The sequence below is a fragment of the Panthera tigris genome, chromosome F2 (assembly GCF_018350195.1).
Source record: "Panthera tigris isolate Pti1 chromosome F2, P.tigris_Pti1_mat1.1, whole genome shotgun sequence".
Classification (NCBI taxonomy): domain Eukaryota; kingdom Metazoa; phylum Chordata; class Mammalia; order Carnivora; family Felidae; genus Panthera; species Panthera tigris.
The window spans coordinates 38689323-38708425 of record NC_056676.1 but is presented as its reverse complement, the minus strand read 5'-3'; the positions used below and the strand labels follow the sequence as shown (position 1 = coordinate 38708425).

Here is a 19103-nt window from a genome sequence, read left to right as displayed (position 1 = left end):
GAGCTCTAATGACCGGCCTTGCTCTTCGTGTTTATTTTCTAGAAGTGAAATGCTCGGCCTTTTAAAAATTATGTTTTTGTAGAGCAGCCAAGAGAACAGGCATGGCCGGTTTCTACTGTGTGTAATGACATAACGTGCTTATGGTGCTTTCTTCCTCCCCCCCGCCCCCCCCCCCCCCGCCCCGCTTTGCATCCTTTTCCTAGATGCGCATCGGGAATTCCTTCACAGGCCTGCTTCTGGATACGTGCCAGAGGAGATCTGGAAGAAAGCTGGTAAGAACTGTTGAAAACACCCGTCTAGCGTTCTAGCAGCTGTGCACAGTTGTTCATGCAGCCATGTGAGGAGCGACAAGGAGGGCCTTTCCTGCTAACGACAACAAAAACAAAACAGGCCCCGCCACAAACCAAAATTTTAAAATCCTAATTAATATTCTTCACCCGGGCCTTATTAGAACATGGAATCGTTTTTATTTTGGTAGCAGCTGCCAGTGCCATGTAAGTGACCGTCTGGCAGTCTTTCTGTTATAATCCTCTGTTTTTCAGGTGCTTTCATGGTTTCAGGCCGAAAGCTGGCCTAAGAGGTCTCAGCTTATGTGCAGTGTATTCTTAATAGAAAAAAACTTGTAGTGTTTTAGAAATTAAATCGCCTACGTCTGTCTTTTCGCCTGATGTTGTAAAATTGAGATATAATCGACACGTCTCCTAAATTGTTAAGAAAATCTCAGCAAAACTAGTTGACTAGTTTTTTTTAAATGTTTACACGTTGTTTGAGAGAGACAAAGCACGAGTGGGGGAGGGACAGAGACAGAGGGAGACCCAGAATCCGAAGCAGGCTCCAGGCTCTGAGCTGTCAGCACAGAGCCCAATGCGGGGCTCGAACCCACAAACCTCAAGATCATGACCTGAGCCGAAGTCGGACGGTTAACCCACTGAGCCACCCAGGTGTGCCCCAAGGCACTCTGAGGTGTTATGATTACAACCAGTATCTGAAATTGATCTGTTCTAATTAATATTCAAGGACCATAGCTAAATTATTTTCTAACTTAAATGACAAAGTTGCTTAACTTCTGTTTTTCCCCACCATATACACCATCATATTTTCATTAAGAGATACTGCTCTACCTTTGGGGGCTGATTTCAAGTTCTTGGTCACACGTTGACTTTATACAGTTCAGATCTGGCAGAATCTTGGTGGACCACCAACACTAAAAGTTGAGTCAAAGCCTTGCAAAAACCAACTCAAGAGATAAATCCATAAGCCTGTTTCAGGAGTTAAAAGATGATGTGACAGACACAGACTGTGACTTTGAGCTGCCATAACCCCAACTATTAAAATAGTTTGACTTGAGAAACTGGAAAATACTACTTCTGCAAAGGATCACCTGGGTGTTGGGCTAGGAACCCTATTCAAGGAGAAATAGTCAAGGGAAAGGGTCTCTTTGGGTTGTGATTTGACCCAGCTGTGTCTGTAGTTTTTTTGCAGCTTGTTGACAATCTGATCATTTGGCTCTTATCCAAGACTTTTTATAGCTTTCTCAAAGAAATACCTGTTTTTGTAAGAGTGGTAAGGAGTGTCCAAATCTGATAGTATTCTAGGCTTCGTGACTTAGAGAACCAGAAAACTCTCTTGCATGTCTAGTATACAAATCAGACAGATCATTCAGTTTAAAGGTTAAATATATATGTTGCTCAGCTGCATAGTATAATTAGATTTATAGAATCACCTCTAAGATTTCTACGTGGGTCACCGGATACTCCCAAGCTGTTAAAATGTGCTGAGTGTCACCTGTCTGGAAAAGGAATGGCTACATCTTCTTTCTGATCACTTTTTCTTCCCCATTTTTAAGCTGTCAGTGCAACTTACTCCACTAAGAGATACAAAGAATTGCCATTTTGGACAGCAGAAGGATGACATTTTATGTTGTGGGAGAGAGTCTTTTCTCTGTATTTCCCTTATTTGTGTGTCTTTAAGTTAAATCCGTGATTGTTCATAAAGAAAAATTGACGGTAAAGTCTTGTGTAATCCAAATTCTTTTTCTGGGCTATTATCTGCTCAAGTCTTTGTTTGACTGCTATTAAGTGAGAGCAGATTTTTCTGAATAGACCACCATTGTGGGAAAGTCAACTTGAATAGCTATGCACAAAGGAAGTCCTACCATAAGTGGTAAGCAGTGGAAGCAGATTCAAAACCGCACTGTATATTTTCCACGTAATCAGGTTTTTAAAAAATTCAACATGTCGTAATCTACTGAGTCCCCGATTATTTTTCCTCACTGTTTTGTGGGTTCCTGAAACTAATTCTGGATATACTTGACATGGTGGGGGCTTCACGAGGAGAGAAAGAGCAATACTTTTATCGTGTAAACGTTTTTTAGATGTGCCTGTTTTCTATCGTAGGTTTTCCATCTCAAATATGACTTAGGAGTGATGTCGATTAAATTTGTGTTCTTTTCACAGCGGTATCCCTAATCTGCTGCATAAGAACAGTGTGGGGATAGTTTTCCATGGATGGATGCTAATATTAAGGAGTATATTAAATCTCCAAAGTACAGGTGGCAGTTTCATCTGGAAATCTTGAATAACTACTTATAATATTTATCTTTATAGGCTTCTTGAAAAGCATTTGTGGTGTTCATAGTGTCAAGGCATCCAGCATGATGAAAACACCAAGGGCAGAATGTAACATCTGCACTCAGCTTGTTACAATTTGAAAGCTTTTCCCCCCAAGATTCTAAAATTTGCTGTGGGCAAATTTTTTTTTTAGAAGAAAACCTACAAAGTGTATCTTTGCAATCAAAGCATTATACATTACCTTTATGGCAAAAGAAAGTAAATAAAAGAAAACTTAAAGCATTTGAAAAATATCAAAGGGGCAGAGCTCTCAATTCAATGTTGTATAACCAGCACATCCTTTTTCACAGAAAATTATAATTGCACAAAGTATATCCTGTGCATGAAAGTATATCATATAATATTTAGCACCATTTTATTCTGAAATGATTTGAGACTTGCAGAAAAGTTGCAAAAAAACAGTGTAAAAAAATTCCCTTATACCTTTTACCCAGTTTCCCCTATTTTACTGTACTGGCTTTAATATCTTTCTTTTCTTCTTTTCTTCCCTCCCTTTTTTTTCCCGTTGTACGTATTTTTTGCCATCCATTTGAGAGTAAGTCGCATACACGATGCCCTTTGACCCTAAAGATTTTAGTGTGTATTAACTGAGACCAAGGACATTCTCTTATATAACTATAGTACAACTACCAAAATCAGGACGTTAACAGTATTTAATTCACAGACCTCATTCAAATTCCTCATGTTGCCCCAGTAATAGTTTACAACGTAATATAACAATATACATTATTTGAATATTTGGGATCCTAACAAATGTTGAAGGACCCATCAATTTTCTCCTACAATTAGTATTTTTTAAAAGCAGCAGCAAAAGCAACAGAACACTCTGTAAAGGTATGAAAACTCTTCATCAAATTGGGGAAAAAATCCAACATAAAGATGGTTTTCAAGTCACAACCGAGTGTTTTCTTCAGTATATTTCTTTTTCAAACGATCAGTGAATGTTTGCAGTTGGTAATAAATATTCAAGCACCTTGCACATGTCCTACCAACTCTCTTTGCTGATCTGTATATGCCTGTGGGATTAGAATAGGAATGCATAATTTAAATATAAATTGCCTGATTTGCATACACAATTAGTCAAGCTACAGCTTTGATCGTAAGCAAAAATTATTGTCCTGTATTACCACTTAGATAGAATTTTAATTCACCTTGAATATTCAAACTAAATTAGACCCTGGCTGTATAGTTAGAAGGGCAGTACTTCCCTGGTCCCCCAGGTCGTTTACGGTAGAGTAATAAAGGCATCTTTTCACCTCCTGGTGAAGAACGTGCTTCCAACTCTGTGCAGTGCTCTGTTTCTGTCCAGATTTTAAATGGCATCTCTCTTAAAGCAACCAACAAAGGCTTAACATATTTTAGTTAATATTCCCGGTCTGGATCGTTCCCTTATATTTTAGTTTGTAAAAACATAGGAGACAGTAAACTGCAAGTGAAAGGACTTCAGATATAATGTTGTTAAAGGGACAGAAGCTACAAAAGTCATGACAGCTAATTAATAGTGGAAGGCTTCTGATGATCCTCAAGTCCTGGACTGTAGATGTGTGGAATAAACCACAGACGTGTAAGAAACCATAGGAGTATTTGCATCTCTTACATTTTTAATCTACAGTAAAACATTTTTATTAGGAATCTATGTTTTTAATTAAACAGAACATTTAATTAAGGTGCTTTTTAAGTGGGTGAAACAATTAAGTGCAAACACTTGAATGAAACATGTCATAATTAGTTTTAATAGAGTGTTAATTGGTACTAGGTTTGCCAAGTTAATAATTACTGCTTATTAAATTTTCAATTAATCATTGTCATTTTGCTTTGAATAAAGATGAAAATTAGATAAACTAATTTAGGGGGAGGATATTTTCCCTTGTTAATTAGAACAGTTAATTTTTTTTAATGGAAATTACTTGTTTTAGTTGTCAATCTCATATTGTACATTAGTCAAATCTTTGCACCCTTTCCACGGCCAAAAATAAAGAGCTAATTTGACACCTTGCAGGTTTCCAGGCAGGCCTGATGTTTTGGCCTCTGGTAGGGTTCAATTACATTTGTCTAGTGCAACAGTTGGTTAGGTGAAGCTGTGTATGTGTTCAATTGAATAGGTGGACGACGGCTTAAAATATGGAAATGAGAAAATGATTTTTAAAAATCCCTATCATTCAGTCTGTACAGACATATAGCCACATTACTCAAGAAATGCCTTAAGAAAAAGAGAAGCTGGATCATCTGTTTCATCATGGATTGTCTTTACAGGATCTACACTGTTCAGTTGCCATCTGAATGCCCTTTCACTACTGTGCTGTATGTTTCACCAGCAAAATAATTGTTAGCACTTATACGTGTAGATGCGTAAAGTCCCTCCCCTTCCTATTTTTGTTTTGAAAGCTTTACTCATGCGCTCCCTACGTGCATATTACCCCATAGCATTGTGGCAAACCACCTTAATAGAAATGTCCGAATTATCCAGAAAGGTTTCTTGTGGTCGTTTTGTCCTTTAACTCTTTACGTTTGGTGTCATAATCATTTCTGGAGGTACTGGTTTGGTAGAAAAGTGGTAGTGATGCTACATTAGTTTAAAAAATATTCCCAGACATGCAAGTTAAAGGGGAAAACAAAAAATCTCACTCTTTGTTTTCCTAAATGAATTTCCAAAATCTGCTGGCTTTTTAGACAGCCAGGAGAACTGCCCAATACCTGGGATTGAGAGTCATGCCTGTACTATAGAATTCTGTTTACCAGCAATCAGTATCCAAGGTCCCGCGCTAACAGGGAAATCTTCTCTTGTCCCGTGTGGCCTGCCCCGCACGCAGAGGAGGCGGTCAACGAGGTGAAGCGCCAGGCGATGACCGAGCTGCAGAAGGCCGTGTCTGAGGCCGAGCGGAAAGCCCACGACATGATCACGACCGAGCGCGCCAAGATGGAGCGCACGGTGGCTGAGGCCAAGCGGCAGGCGGCGGAGGACGCGCTGGCCGTCATCAATCAGCAGGAGGATTCGAGCGAGGTGAGGTGCTAGGGGGAGCTTCCAAGGCACGCAGGGCGTTTCCGCCAGTCCGAGCACTTGGTTTTGATTCCAGGAGGTCACAAGTAAAAGTGGGTACTGGCTTTTAGACAAACCGATCTGCAGGGTCAAAATGAGAATAATCTGGGTGGGGGCGGGGGGGGGGGTGTCCCGGCACTTGTGGAATCCAATGGTAAGAGCTGATCAAATGTTGTCTAAAAGCACAACTCTGCCAAGAAAAGGTTTTTAATATATTTGGTGGGTAATAGATTCAAGTGAAATTCTCATAGCTTCTTAGCACTCGGCTGTGGGCACACGTGTATGTCAGTGTGTGTGTGTGTGTGTGTGTGTGTGTGTGTGTGTGTGCGCACGCGCGCGCGCGTGTGTGCGCGCGCGCGCGCGGTGTGTGTGTTTGGTTTCCTTCTAATACAAGGGGTTTAAAAGAGACGTCCTGTGCAAACGTGCTCTCCCAAGATATGACATGGCTGGGATCACAGCCACCCCCTTAACCATTGGTCCTAAAGTCCAGCGTGAAAACAGCACCTGCCTCAATTCAACATTTCTGAGAGATCTTTCTGCACGATCTGTTTCTCCCCTTATTTGTAATAACCATTATGCGAGTCATTTCATAGCATAACATCACAGTCGTCACAATATCATTTGGTATTATTTCAGCATATTAAAACACACACACGCACACATAGCCCAAATGGCTCAAGGATCTGGGAAGTAACTAACACACAGTACCTAACAATGCTATTTAAAATAGAGCCCGTAACATCGGAACAACGTAGTGATGCTTCGCATTAATGAATGCAGTGCCACAATCCCCGCCACCCCGCAGTAACTTTAGATAAAGGGCTGTAGTGAGCTAGTCTCACCAAGCTGAACTAGCAAGGGCGTCAACTGATAAATCAATGGTCTACTACAATACATATCTATAATTTGTGAAGGAGAGTAAGAATTTAATTTGTACCAGGCTTCTCTGTAGATGAAAGACCCTGCGGGAATCACTCCATGCCCAGAGTTTCTATTTAATGTGTAGCAGATGAATAACAAGGGGACAAAAGGAATTGATTTTCAACATTGGAAAGTTTCTCAGGAAAAGAGGGACAAAGAGAAGTTTATCTACCCTTAACTGCTGACTTTTCCGTTGTCGAATTAAGCTAGACATAAATTCAATTTTATTTGGTATCTTGTGGCTAAGATATTTAAGGATCTTGTTTTGTGTGTGTGTGTGTGTGTGTGTGTGTGTGTGTGTGTGTGTTTTAAATGTCTATTAACGTGTTTTGGAGAGAATTTGTCCTGCTCCATTCAAGTTAGTAATACCATGAAGCATGGTTGGTGCCTTCCCTAAAACATTATCACTTTCACAAGGACACATTAGGGTGGTTATGTATGGTAAGAGTATTTTGTAGGCCACTAAATTCTAAAGGTAAATGTTTAAGAAGAAATTGAGAACTAAGTTTTTGTATTTGGCAAATAACAATGCTGTATTCCTTTAGTGTCTAAGAGCTTTGTGCTTTCATTCCTAATACTTACCCAGAAAAATATGTGATCTTGATGCTAACATTTAGCATCATAAGACTATGGCAGGGCACCTGGTGGCTCAGTCAGTGAAGCGTGTGACTCTTGGTTTTGACCCAAGTCATAATCTCACAGCTTGTGGGTTCGAGCCCCGCTTTGGGCTCTGCGCTGATGGTGCAGAGCTTGCTTACCTCTCTCTCTGCCCCTGCCCAGCTTGTGTGCTCATGCGCTCTCTCTCAGAAAATGAATAAATAGACATTTAAAAAATTACGGCGTATCGGCTAGTAGCTGTAAGTAGTAGATAGGATAGAATACCCTGGGTATGAATGATCTTCTGTAGCAGTTGTTTTTTTCTTTCTTTCTTTTTGGATCTCTTAGGAGACTTTAATCTAGAACTGTCTTTAATCTGCAATATAGCACTACCTTTGTCTTAAACGACATGTTGCCAAGGGTTTCAAGGTAGACTCTGCTAGGAGAAAGGGCTTGAAATTCAGAAGACCAAATATAATTTCTGGCCCTATCTCTTACAATTCTGTGACTTTGAGAAAGCCACCAAGCATCTAAAAGCTTTGGTCTTCTTACCGTGTTGTCACTATGAATGAAAGTGTCTCCTACAGTGGCCAGAACCTTGAGACATGATCATTTTATCATCTTGCCGGTGCGGAAAGTCACCTGACATGGCTAGGACACGGCAGAAACAAAGCTGGAACTCGTAGCATGCTGTCAGTCCTTATGGTGTTCCATAGCTACAACAAGGATCTTTCCATAAGGACCAGTAAGGTCATTTTTGGATGCAGATAACCTGAAAGGCAACTTAGGTCTGATTTCTTCATTTTAACCTGCTGTACCTCTTTCAAGACTTGGAGTGGGACGGAGGGCTTGATCCCTCGAATAATTGAGTTTCTTTTCTTCGAAAGCAATGTAAACACGGTCCTGAGAATAGCAGAGCAAAAGATGGAAGAGAGATCCATTGGAATGAAGCTGAGACCCCTCTAGACTGGGACAGGAGTCTATAAGATAAAGATGGTTTGACCAAGGACTTGACAGAGAAGTAAAGGTTAATCCAGTAGCCCTAAATTAATGTTATGAATTCTCCTGAGGAATGACAATGTCCAAGAACAGTCTAAATGCCTGGTGGTAAGTTTAAATGCCTGGGCTCTATCTTTTGCCCACATTTATAGGTAAATATTTTTATTTCCCCCCTCAGAAATCCTTCTACTTTGTGAGGGGGACAAAACTTTGAATCCAGCATGTTATTTTTCTCGACCCTGCCCTTCCCTCACACTGAGGAATATACACCTTTTCATAGAAATGACCTGATAGAAGCCACCCCAGAAGTGATGTTTGCAAATCACCTCAAGTTTCGAAAGTTCCCTGAGCCCCTCTGGGACTGAGCCAGAACAACTTTGGCTTCCTTGGGCTAGAGTAGAGCTCCCTATTCCAGCATGCAACATGGTTGGCCCCAGGGTGGGAATCTGTTAGGCCGGGACTGCTTGGCCCAGCTGATTTGCAAAGACAGTACAGGTACTTCTCAGAATTCTTTTCTGTCGTTCTAGGCAGGGGGTTTTCTTGAGTTTTAGCCACTCAACCCTAAATAAGGCCCACATAGTATTGTGTTTTAGAAGTTTGATAAGTTGTTCTTTGTTTTCTTAGAAAAGAACGTAAGAGGTCTGGCCACCATAGTAATTGGTTGGAAAAAGAACATACTCCCATTAAATGTAGGAAACATTGATTTAGAAACTGCACTAAGAAATTAATGGGCATTTGTTGAAAAAAAAGTCACGTTTGTGACCTGCCCAGGGCAGTTTGTTATTCAATACATATAACTCTAAATCACTCACATCCATGTTTTCATTTATTCTTTTTTTTGTAATGTTTATTTTTGAGAGAGAGCGGTTGGGGGGGGGGGGGCACGGGACAGAGGATCTGAAGCGGGCTCTGTGCTGACAGGAGAGAGTCCCATGTGGGGCTTAAACTTACAAACCGTGAGACCAGGACCTGAGCTAAAGTCGGACGCTTAACCGACTGAGCCACCCAGGTACCACTCATTTATTCTTTCAATAACCAAGTTTTGAGCTTTTATTCTATGTCAGGGATGGTGCTAGGCACTGAGGGGACCTCTGCTTTCATGCTGACTACAGTTCATTAGAGGAGGTAAATCACTAACCAAATATAAGCGTCTTGACACGTTTAAGTGTGGAAGCTTCCAGAAATTAAGTTCCTTTCATCTGATATTTAAGAGGACAATAAGGAACTGGTTAGCGGCTGCTCTCCATCTCACTGCACCCTCCGTGACCTCATCACTGTCTCCCTGGGCAAGGGGCATGTTGGTGCCTCTGTGCAGGAAGAAGAGGACAGGTGGGGAAAGGAAGCTCTGCCAGGTTTTGAAAACAGGAGGGCTATGAGAGTGTTTTGGAAGGATCACTCAGGCTGCCGTGTGGAGAGAGATTAGAGGAAACTAAAAGGAGGGACCAATCTGTGTGAGGAGGCAGATGGGGATGAAGATAGTTGGTAGTGGCTCCGGGGGTGGAGAAAACTGTAGATGTTGGCTGGGAACCCTTGAGATAAAATGGGCAGGATTTCATGACTGGTCGGCTGTCAAGGAAGAAGAGGGAGTCCAGAAGACGGGGTTGGGAAATACACATCAGATAATCCTACTTGGACAGTCTTCAGAAACTTGCTGGCTTTGATCTGCCCAAGGTGGGGGGGTGGGGGTTGGGGGGAGCTTATTAGGGGGCGGAGTGGGAGTAGGGGCTTGTCAGAAGAGGGAACCTTCCTTATTTTTTGTGCATAAACAACACAAGTTAAAAAATTTTAGGAAGCTCAGATCAGTTACTGAATCCAGCTAGACAGATTGTCTCTGAATCAGAAAGGGTAAACAGAGCACAAACTCTTAAATCATGCTGTTTAATGTGAAAATCAGGATAGTATATAAAGGTAGGGTACAGGGTGACCATACCTCCCAGTTTGAGTGACACAATCCCAGTTTATCCCTGTTGTCCCCTGTGATTACTGAGTGGTCCCTTTTATTCTCAAGTGTTCTGGTTTATATGATGAATTATATGGTCACACCACTTGAAGGCCATTTTCAGGCGATTTGATGGTCCTCTTTGGCTAGCAAAGCTCAGAGACGAGTGCTTGGGGCAGAAGGAATCTGAGAGGAGGACCTGAATTCTGGCTCCAGCTCATTAGCATATCAGGCGTCCTTGGGTGGGTCCTTTCACTCCTGTCAACCTCCATTTCTTCTTAAGGAATGCGATGTTACTTGCTTACCTCAGGGTTGTTTAGAAGTTTTTGTTTGGTTTTGTTTTTTATTGATGGTTGACACACAACGTTTAGATTTTTTTACACCTACATTTTAATTCACAGTGTTCTGAGAGCTGTAACGCAAGGCATCTTTATCAACTGATACTTCCCACAGTCCTTCATCACAAGACACGCTAAACTTTCTGATTGCCACAAGGCTTTTTCTCCCTTCTCTCCCTTAATTTGAAGTCATCCCCTATTACAGACATTACCCATGTCTTATGTAGATCACAAATGATCTAGAGCATCCAAATCTGTAAAAATGCATATGTAGATAATATAAATGCACAAAATAGTATTCTCCTCCTCAGAGGAACTTCGAGAAGGAATCTGAGCTCCAAATCAGAAGAACAGATCTCTAGACCGAGTTTCTTCTGAGCTATTTGTGTTAAGGACAGATGCCCATGTATACTTCTTTCTATGATTTCAGAGTTTCTACCTGTTTTCACACATGAACAATGAACCTAATGCCCATTCTGCTTCGGAAAACTAGTGGTTCTGAAAAAGTAGGCAGTAAAGAATGGAGATGTTTCGGGGCGCCTGGGTGGCTCAGTCGGTTAAGTGGCTGAGACTTCAGCTCAGGTCATGATCTCACGGTCCGTGAGTTCGAGCCCCACGTCGGGCTCTGTGCTGACAGCTCAGAGCCTGGAGCCTGTTTCAGATTCTGTGTCTCCCTCTCTCTGACCCTCCCCCGTTCATGCTCTGTCTCTCTCTGTCTCAAAAATAAATAAACGTTAAAAAAAAATTTTTTTTGAAAAAAAGAATGGAGATGTTTCTAGAAAGAGGAGACAAGGATTGAAAATATGGAACTGGGGAGAAGAGCAGGAGGAAGTGCAGAGTCAGGAATAAATAGGCACAGGTATTACCTGTAGGAGGGCCATGTGATTTATCATCCAGACGGGGACTCTTCCGAGTAGAAGGGGACTCTTCAGGGTAGAAGGGGTGATTCCCACCAGGGCCAGCTGTCCTGGGTGCCCTGAAATCCCGGTCAGCATAGTTCAGGGGTGGGAGGTGGGGGTGGCGAGGAGGCAGGAAGTGTGTTTTGCCTGAGGTGAAATGGGCAGACCTACAGCGAAAGTTTAATTCTGCACCTGGCGTGGTTAAAAACTGCCTTTTATACTTTCTGTGCTTCGGTGCATTTAGTCTTCCTATGAGTCCAGGTAGAGTAGAAAGTGCTGTTGTCCTCGTTTTGCAGCCAAGAAAAGCCGAGTCCCGGGAGGTGAGGCCTTTGCTCGGGGTCTCAGCCCTAAGTGTGAGCTGGTCCTCAGCCCGGACTGTCTGCCTCTCAGGCCACCTTCTCAATAGCCACGTGACGGGAATTTTTTCCCTCGATGGCATATTAGTCTATCTGTTTCCTCATTGGACTTCCTTCACATTATTCCTCCCTGGTTCTCTAAGTTTACCTGGGTTTATAGGTAAAGGTATAGGTTTATAATACCAACTGTTACTAGAACGATGCTGCACTTGGGGCAGACATCTAAGCAATATGATACTTTCTGTACTTTCTCTCTCTCTCTCTCTCTCTCTCTCTTTTTCAGTGTATTAACGTTTTGCACCGAGAATACACTGCCAGCATTAGGGTGAATAAAAAAACAATTTTGCCGAATCTCGTCATCTTAAACTCTCATGTTTTCGTATTCATGTCTGGTTCCCATACACATATAGTTTTTTCCCAGTGAACATTGTCAGATTGGGTCGATTTCCAAACAGTCTGCTACAACTCTTCTTTGAGCTCCATAACCTATTCTAGCATAGGGGATCGAAGCAATGACTAGAAGTGGGCATAGAACAGAGAGTAAGTAATTGTACTGTTCTAATAGTTTTGAGTTTTAAGCCACCAAATTAAAGCCACCACCCCCCTCCAATTAAAATGGCCTTTATTTACTTTTCCTACATAGGTACAGAACTACACAGTTTACATTAACGTTGAACATCTTTGTGGCACTTAAAGAAAAACACTGATCAAATCTTTACACTTTGTATTTCCAGAACCTGCTAAGCCCTGACAGTTTGAGCAAGTCACTCTGAGAGGTTCATGTTCTTTACTCCTTCTAGAAACGGCAGAACTACCCCCAGTGGACCCTGTGCATTAGGTTCCAAATAATAGAAACTCCACCTGAGTGGACACTGTAGAATTAGTTACCATGTAGTTATAGCACAGGAGTCTGTCAGCATGGTTCTTATAAGGCCGTCATGATCCTGTCAGACCCATCAATCCCGGAACAGTTTGGAGCTCTCCGAGCGTAAGCTATGATTCCATGTTACAATAAGATTTTGTTGTTGTTGTTTCATATCAAAAGGCCAGGTGTTTGCATCCATAGACTTTCACAGTATAGTGGATGGAGCACTGGACCTTGAATGGTCTGCATTGGCTTACGTGTCGGAGCTTTGGTTTTCACATCTATAAAACTAGCATAATGTTTATGTGACTCAATTTGTAAGGTTCTTGAGAGATGCAGAGTAGATGTATATCAGAACCAAACCACCTTCCAAGTGAACAGTGTGTGTGTGTGTGTGTGTGTGTGTGTGTGTGTGTGCGTGCGTGTGTGTGTATGAATGATAGAGAGAGATGAAAAACCAGTTAAGAAGCTGTTCTAACAGGGGCACCTGGGTGGCTCAGTCGGTTGAGCATCAGACTTCGGCTCAGGTTCCCATACAGGTATAGACCGCATGATATTGCAGTCCGTGGGTTTGAGCCCCGCGTCGGCCTCTGTGCTGACAGCTCGGAGCCTGGAGCCTGCTTTGGATTCTATGTCTCCCCCTCTCTCTGTCCCTCCCCTGCTCATGCTCCATCTCTCTCTCTCTCAAAAATAAAGATTAAAAAACAAAAAAACAAAGAAGCTATTCTAACAGAAAGGGCAGGGAAGGAACTTGGATAGTAACCATAAGCTTGAAAACCTGGGAAGAGAACCCACGGAGGCAAGATCCATGGGGGTTGGCACTGAGTTGTTTGCAGGGGCTAAAGAAAGAGGAGTTTCCAATAAGATGACAAAGTCTTGAACTTGAATGTTGCCAACGACTAAAGTAGACCACACCAGAGAATCAGGTTTAGGGAATACTGACCTGGGTGACAGGAGCATCCTGGTGGAGCTCCAGAACTGGCAGTTGATAGTAGCTCAGGAAGGAAATTAAGGGCTGGAGAAACAGGTTGGAGTATCCTTTTCTTACAGCTGATAGTTGAAACCATGAGGGCTGACAAGGGAGAGCGTAGGAAGCGAAAGATTTTCTTTTCTTTACGCCAGCTTCCCCCTCTTGCCAAATATTTAGAGGGAAATGAACAAACAGAAGAAAAAAAGAGGTACCAGTGTAACAAACAGAATTGTAGTATATCAAAACAAAAGTTAGAGGGAATTTCAACGAGGGGAATTCAAAAAGGAGAAGTGGGGAAATAAATGGCCACTAACAGTGAACCTTTGTAAGGTCTGAGGACAGTAAGGGTACAGAAAATGTGGTCACTGATGAAGTGTAAGGGGAGGTAAGCTAACGTTTTTTCTACGATGTAGCTGTCAGTGCCTCTGGAGGGAGGCATGGGGCAATGAGCTTTCTAATTCTAAAGATTGTGCTGTGGGAGGATTGTAGATAGTTTCTTCCGGCCAGTGCCGGGAGGTGCTACTTCCTTCCGTTTTATTCAGGACTTTCTGAACATCAGGCACTGTGCTTAGCACTGACATCCTCCTGAACAACATGCAGTAATTACTCCTGTGTGGCAGGTACCTCCCTGAGAGGTTAAGAAACTTGCCTGTGGTTTTAAGGCCACCAAATGGCAGAGTTGGAAGTAAGACCCAAGACGGGCTGACTGAAGCCATTCAAAATTGGCGGCCATTTTTCACTGCACTCCATGAATACCTTGTCTTTGGTGCGCTTGCTTCCTGTGCCAGCCTGTCTTTGCTTTTAGCAATTAAGCACCCTTCCTACCTCATTCCTGCTAAAACAGGCTCTAAGAAGTACGTGAAATGGACTGAGTGTGGCACTTTGGGAAATGTGTTTGGTTTGCAGTCCAAAGACCTGGGTGAATCACACCTTGGCTGTGGGATTTCATATTTGTGTGACTTGAGGCAAATCATTTACTGTACAAGTTACTTATTCTTTGGGCCTCAGTTTCCCAAGCTGCAAAATGTTTTTGAAAGTGGTTTTTTTTTCTTTAATTTTTTTTTTTAACGTTTATTTATTTTTGGGACAGAGAGAGACAGAGCATGAACGGGGGAGGGGCAGAGAGAGAGGGAGACACAGAATCGGAAGCAGGCTCCAGGCTCTGAGCCGTCAGCCCAGAGCCCGACGCGGGGCTCGAACTCACGAACCGTGAGATCGTGACCTGAGCCGAAGTCGGACGCTCAACCGACTGAGCCACCCAGGCGCCCCTTTGGAAGTGGTTTTAAAATGTACAGTGCAGTGCAAATGTAAGATGTGATCCTACTGTGGATTGAAGCCCGTGTGTGGGAGAGTTCTTTACATTTGGGGAATTTTAATTGTAATCATTCTACTTCATTCATTGAGCATCATTTGCATGTAGACATTTTCTGGAGACTTTTAGGTGAGTACAGACCCGGAGAAACTTAGAGCAATCAGGAGACCATGTTTTGTTTCCTGGAAAAGGAATTTCCAACAGTAAGAACCAGCAAGGATATTATTTTGCAGGTGGGGCTATGGAATACCATTCTCTGTGTATCTAAAATAAGAAGAAGGAAATAATTTTGTTCTTAGGGAGGAAGAGAATTGCTGGTGTGGAACCAAGTAGCAGCAGTCTTTGACAGGCAGCTCTGGCATTAAAAAGCTCCATTCATCATTTCCCTTTCCATCTGTAGTATTAGGACATTTAGCAAAAGGGAGGGTTGTGTTCAGCCTCATTTTCTTCATCTGAGTCACAGCCTAACTGTGGTCTATGGCTGACTCCCATTTTTTGGATTGGGGGAAAATATTCCTTATGCCAAAAAGGGAATAATAATATCACAAATAAGGGAAGACTTTGCCATGAATTTGGGGAATGAAATTTGCTATGAAATGGTATTCTTGAGCTTTCCACACTGTTAACGGTAATTCCATTGCCAGCATCGTTCTTCAGAGGACTGGAAGGGAAGCTTAGTTATATGATGGATGGATGGATGGGAGAGAAGAAAGAGAAAGGAAGAGGAAAGTAGGGAGGGAGGAAAGAAAGGAATGGATAACTATCAGGAAATACTAGCCTGAATCTAAAAAAGCATGCATTGAAAAATATAAAATTAGGTTAAACCATCGTTGATATACCCCTGGGTATTAGACACAATTTGCACTTTCCACCTTTGTGAACAGCAGAAAGCTTGGAAACTTAGAATGATCCAAATTAGGGTACTCACAAGATTGTACACTTTCCACTGTCCCCAGAAGTGTGACTGTTGAGTGGCTGAATGCCCCTGGTCAGGCATCAGTCTTGCAAGTATGGATGCGCCAACAGGAAATTTGGTAGAGCTACCCAAGAGAAGTACATTAATGGAAACCGCTTTGTCTGTTTTCTAATGAACTTTTACCAAGGAATATGCACTTTGGAGATTTGGGTTGTTGTTGAACAGTCGCGCTAAAGTTCCTGCACATTCGTTGTGATGCAATGTTAAGAGCAGTAAAAATACGTAGTCCCCCTCCCCCCCCAGCTCATTTGAATTGTTCTTTGTTGTACTTTCCTACAGCTGAAGGTTGTTTCTGTCCCAGGGGTGGGTGGGAAATAAATGGAATCGAACAGCTTCAGGATGGAACTAGAAGGAAAACTAGCCAGAGCTCTTGAATCCTGGGTCAGAACCCGGTGACGCCAGGCAAGAAAGCTCAACTCCCAGCAGCTTCATGATCCAAAACATCTGTTTCTATATTTGGCATAATTCCACTTTTTTATTTATAAAATTGTTCCCATCTTTGAAAAACACTTTAAAAACTAAAGAAGTTCCCGTTCTGTCCCTTCTTTCCACTCCCCAGCACATGCATTTGTAATTACCTGGTTTCGTCTGTGTGTTTAATCAGCTTCCATCGAGAAGGTGGCCTGCATCTGATTTCAATCTGAAGGAGCCATGAGTGCTGGGCAGTTACCACCCTCATGTCTGCCAAACTGTGCCTCTGCCAGAAAAAGGATAAGACTCACACCAGGGTATTTCCTAAAGAAGCCACTTGCCTCAGATTAGATGTTTAATTTCCTTAAAATATTGTTTTGGATCCAGGTCTCTGTTCTCTAATTGGGATTTTCTGATATAATTTAGGAATTTTGCTTATGTGCTGAGTTTGTTCCAGGATCCAGCTGGCATCATTCGAAATGCCCAAACCTCAAGGAAGCAAACTTCACTGTGGGCACCAAGCATCATGCCTCACCACTCTGAAGGCTGGGCCAGGCTCACGCTGCTCAGGTCTTTGTGGGATCGTTACACACGCAAAGCGATTGGTTAATTTTGACAGAGGAGGGCTTCTAGGTCTGGTAGAAGCCTCTAATCCAGAGGTACACATCCCTTGAAATATTTTCCTGGTTAAATTCAATTAAAGGAGAAATAATTTACTTTGTTTTAATTCTTTCTTTCTTCCTTTCTTTCTTTTAAGTTTATTTTGAGAGAGCGCACACACACACACACACACACACACACACACACAAGCAAGTTGGGGAGGGGCAGAGAGAGAAGGAGAGAGAATCCCAGGCCCATGGTTCGGGGCTTAAACCCATGAACCGAGAGATCATGACCTGAGCCGAAATCAAGAGTGGGAAACACTCTCCAACCGACTGAGCCGCGCAAGCGCCCCTTTTTATTTATAGTAACATCTAAACCAAGTTTCTGAATATTCCTCAACTGTGTTCCCTTAAAACACCTCCCACTGACCGTAGTTTGAGATGTTAAATTTTCTCCGCCCTTCTCTGGGCCACAATTATGTAGCTGAGTTCTAAGTTTCAAACAAGAGTTCTAGAGTTTAGAGGCTCCTAGTACTTAAAAGACTCTGAAAGCCCTTTTGTTTTTTGTTTTGTTTTTTTTTAGCAAAACTGGATTGACTGCTAAAAATCCCTTTGCGTATTTTGGACACTGGTAAAACCATACACACCAGGGTCATGGGCTGCAAGAGCCTTTGAAAAGGTTTTTTTTTTTTTTTTTTTTTTTTTTTAAAGATTTCCTTTATTTATTTGAGAGAGAGAGTAGGGAAGGAGGAGCAGAGGGAGAAGGAGAATCTTAAGCAGGCTCCACGCCCGGCTCTGAGCCCGACACAGGACTCAGTCCTACAAACCGTGAGATCGTGACCCGAGCCAAAATCAAGAGTCGGGCACTTAACCCCCTGAGCCACCCAGGCGTCCCTAAAAAGGTGTTTTAATTGTGATACAACCACATACCAGTCAGCTGGGTTGGGGTTACTGGAGTATAGTCGGAAGTGTTGCCAGAAAATAAAACCAAGGAAGGTATGGAATACAAAAGATTAATGGCACAATGCTAAACTCGCTTGGGAATGGTTTTGTCAGAGGGATCACGGGCACTTAAAGTTGGCTTCCTGACCTTCTGCCACTTCCTCCAAGGGCCTCCTCCGAGGGCATAGCCCCTCCTTTGTACCTAAGGTCTCTCCTGTACAGTTGCTTTTCTATCTCCGGTGTGTCTGCGCCCTGATTCATGCTGTGTTTATCTCAAGGTTTAAATCTTAGAGGCAACCTCATTTCTGCTCTCCCCTCTCTTGTGAAGCAGCCCCGGAGATTGCCAGTGGACTCGCCAGGGTCCTGGTGGTTAGTTTCCTCTACTTTTCTAACTACTCAGAGTTGCTGAGTTGAAAGCGTGCTGCGAAGGAACCCCGGCAGCCCGGAAGCGTCGCATGCAAGTGGAGCCATTATTTATTTACCCGGTTTTAGTGTTTCCAGCTTTGAAAACCAAATTAGGTGTAGTCTGATTGATTCATTTTGCAGATATTTATTGAGCACCTGCTATATAGCAGGCACTGTTCTGAGTGCTTAGAGTATATTGGGCAAAAAAACCCAAACCAGCGACCCTCTCCTCCAGGGAGCTGAAGCGAACTAGCTTGTTTGGAGCTTGTCCTCCCATGTGGTTGTCGGGTGCCCCAGAACCTGGTTGCAGTGAGGGAGCGGAAAATAGAATCCTCTGGGTGCTCTTCTGTTGCGTGATGTTTCTTGGAATGTAATGGGCAGTTCTCACAGTTCTTCTGTGATTCCTGCTGGTATCTAGAGACAAGGAGCTTCTGCCAGGAGCGATGTATGTGTCTGACCACGGCGGTATTGGTATCAGAGGGGGAAGAAATGTACAGGCTGCAGTTGTCGGTAGGGGGGAGCAGACTGTAGGTGTTAGAAGATAAGCAAACCTGAAGGGAAGGGATTTTATAGGAAAAACAGAAAGCCTCAACCAGTTCGTTAGGTATACTGGCGGTTGGTAGAAAAGTTTCGGCAATCACACCAAAACCCGCGTCTTCTTTTTCTGTTGTTGTTCTGCAGTTTTTATGTATTCATTTGGAGAAAGACAGAGACAGTGCGAGTGGGGGAGGGGCAGAGAGAGGGAGAGAGGGAGAGGGGGAGGGAGAGACTGAGAATCCCAAGCAGGCACAGAGGCCAACGCGGGGTTCAAAGTCACGAAAACCATGAGAGCAGGACCTGAGCCGAAACCAAGAGTCAGACGCTTAACCCATGGAGCCGCCCAGGCGCCCCCACCCCCCCACCC

General features: G+C 42.9%; 1 protein-coding gene across 10 annotated transcripts in view; it reads left to right on the top strand.

Annotated features, from left to right (window-relative positions):
• The window catches only part of RUNX1T1 (RUNX1 partner transcriptional co-repressor 1), a 153831-nt gene that overhangs the window by 118400 nt on the left and 16328 nt on the right, over positions 1–19103 (top strand). For 9 of the 10 annotated variants that reach the window (XM_042972833.1, XM_042972827.1, XM_042972834.1 and 6 more), the window contains 2 exons: positions 204–272; positions 5441–5631. In XM_042972833.1, the coding sequence (XP_042828767.1) occupies positions 204–272; positions 5441–5631 (260 nt within the window). Of the gene's footprint in view, positions 1–203; positions 273–5440; positions 5632–16676; positions 16871–19103 lie in introns of those variants that run through there. The other variant, XM_042972831.1, reaches the window with a different exon arrangement.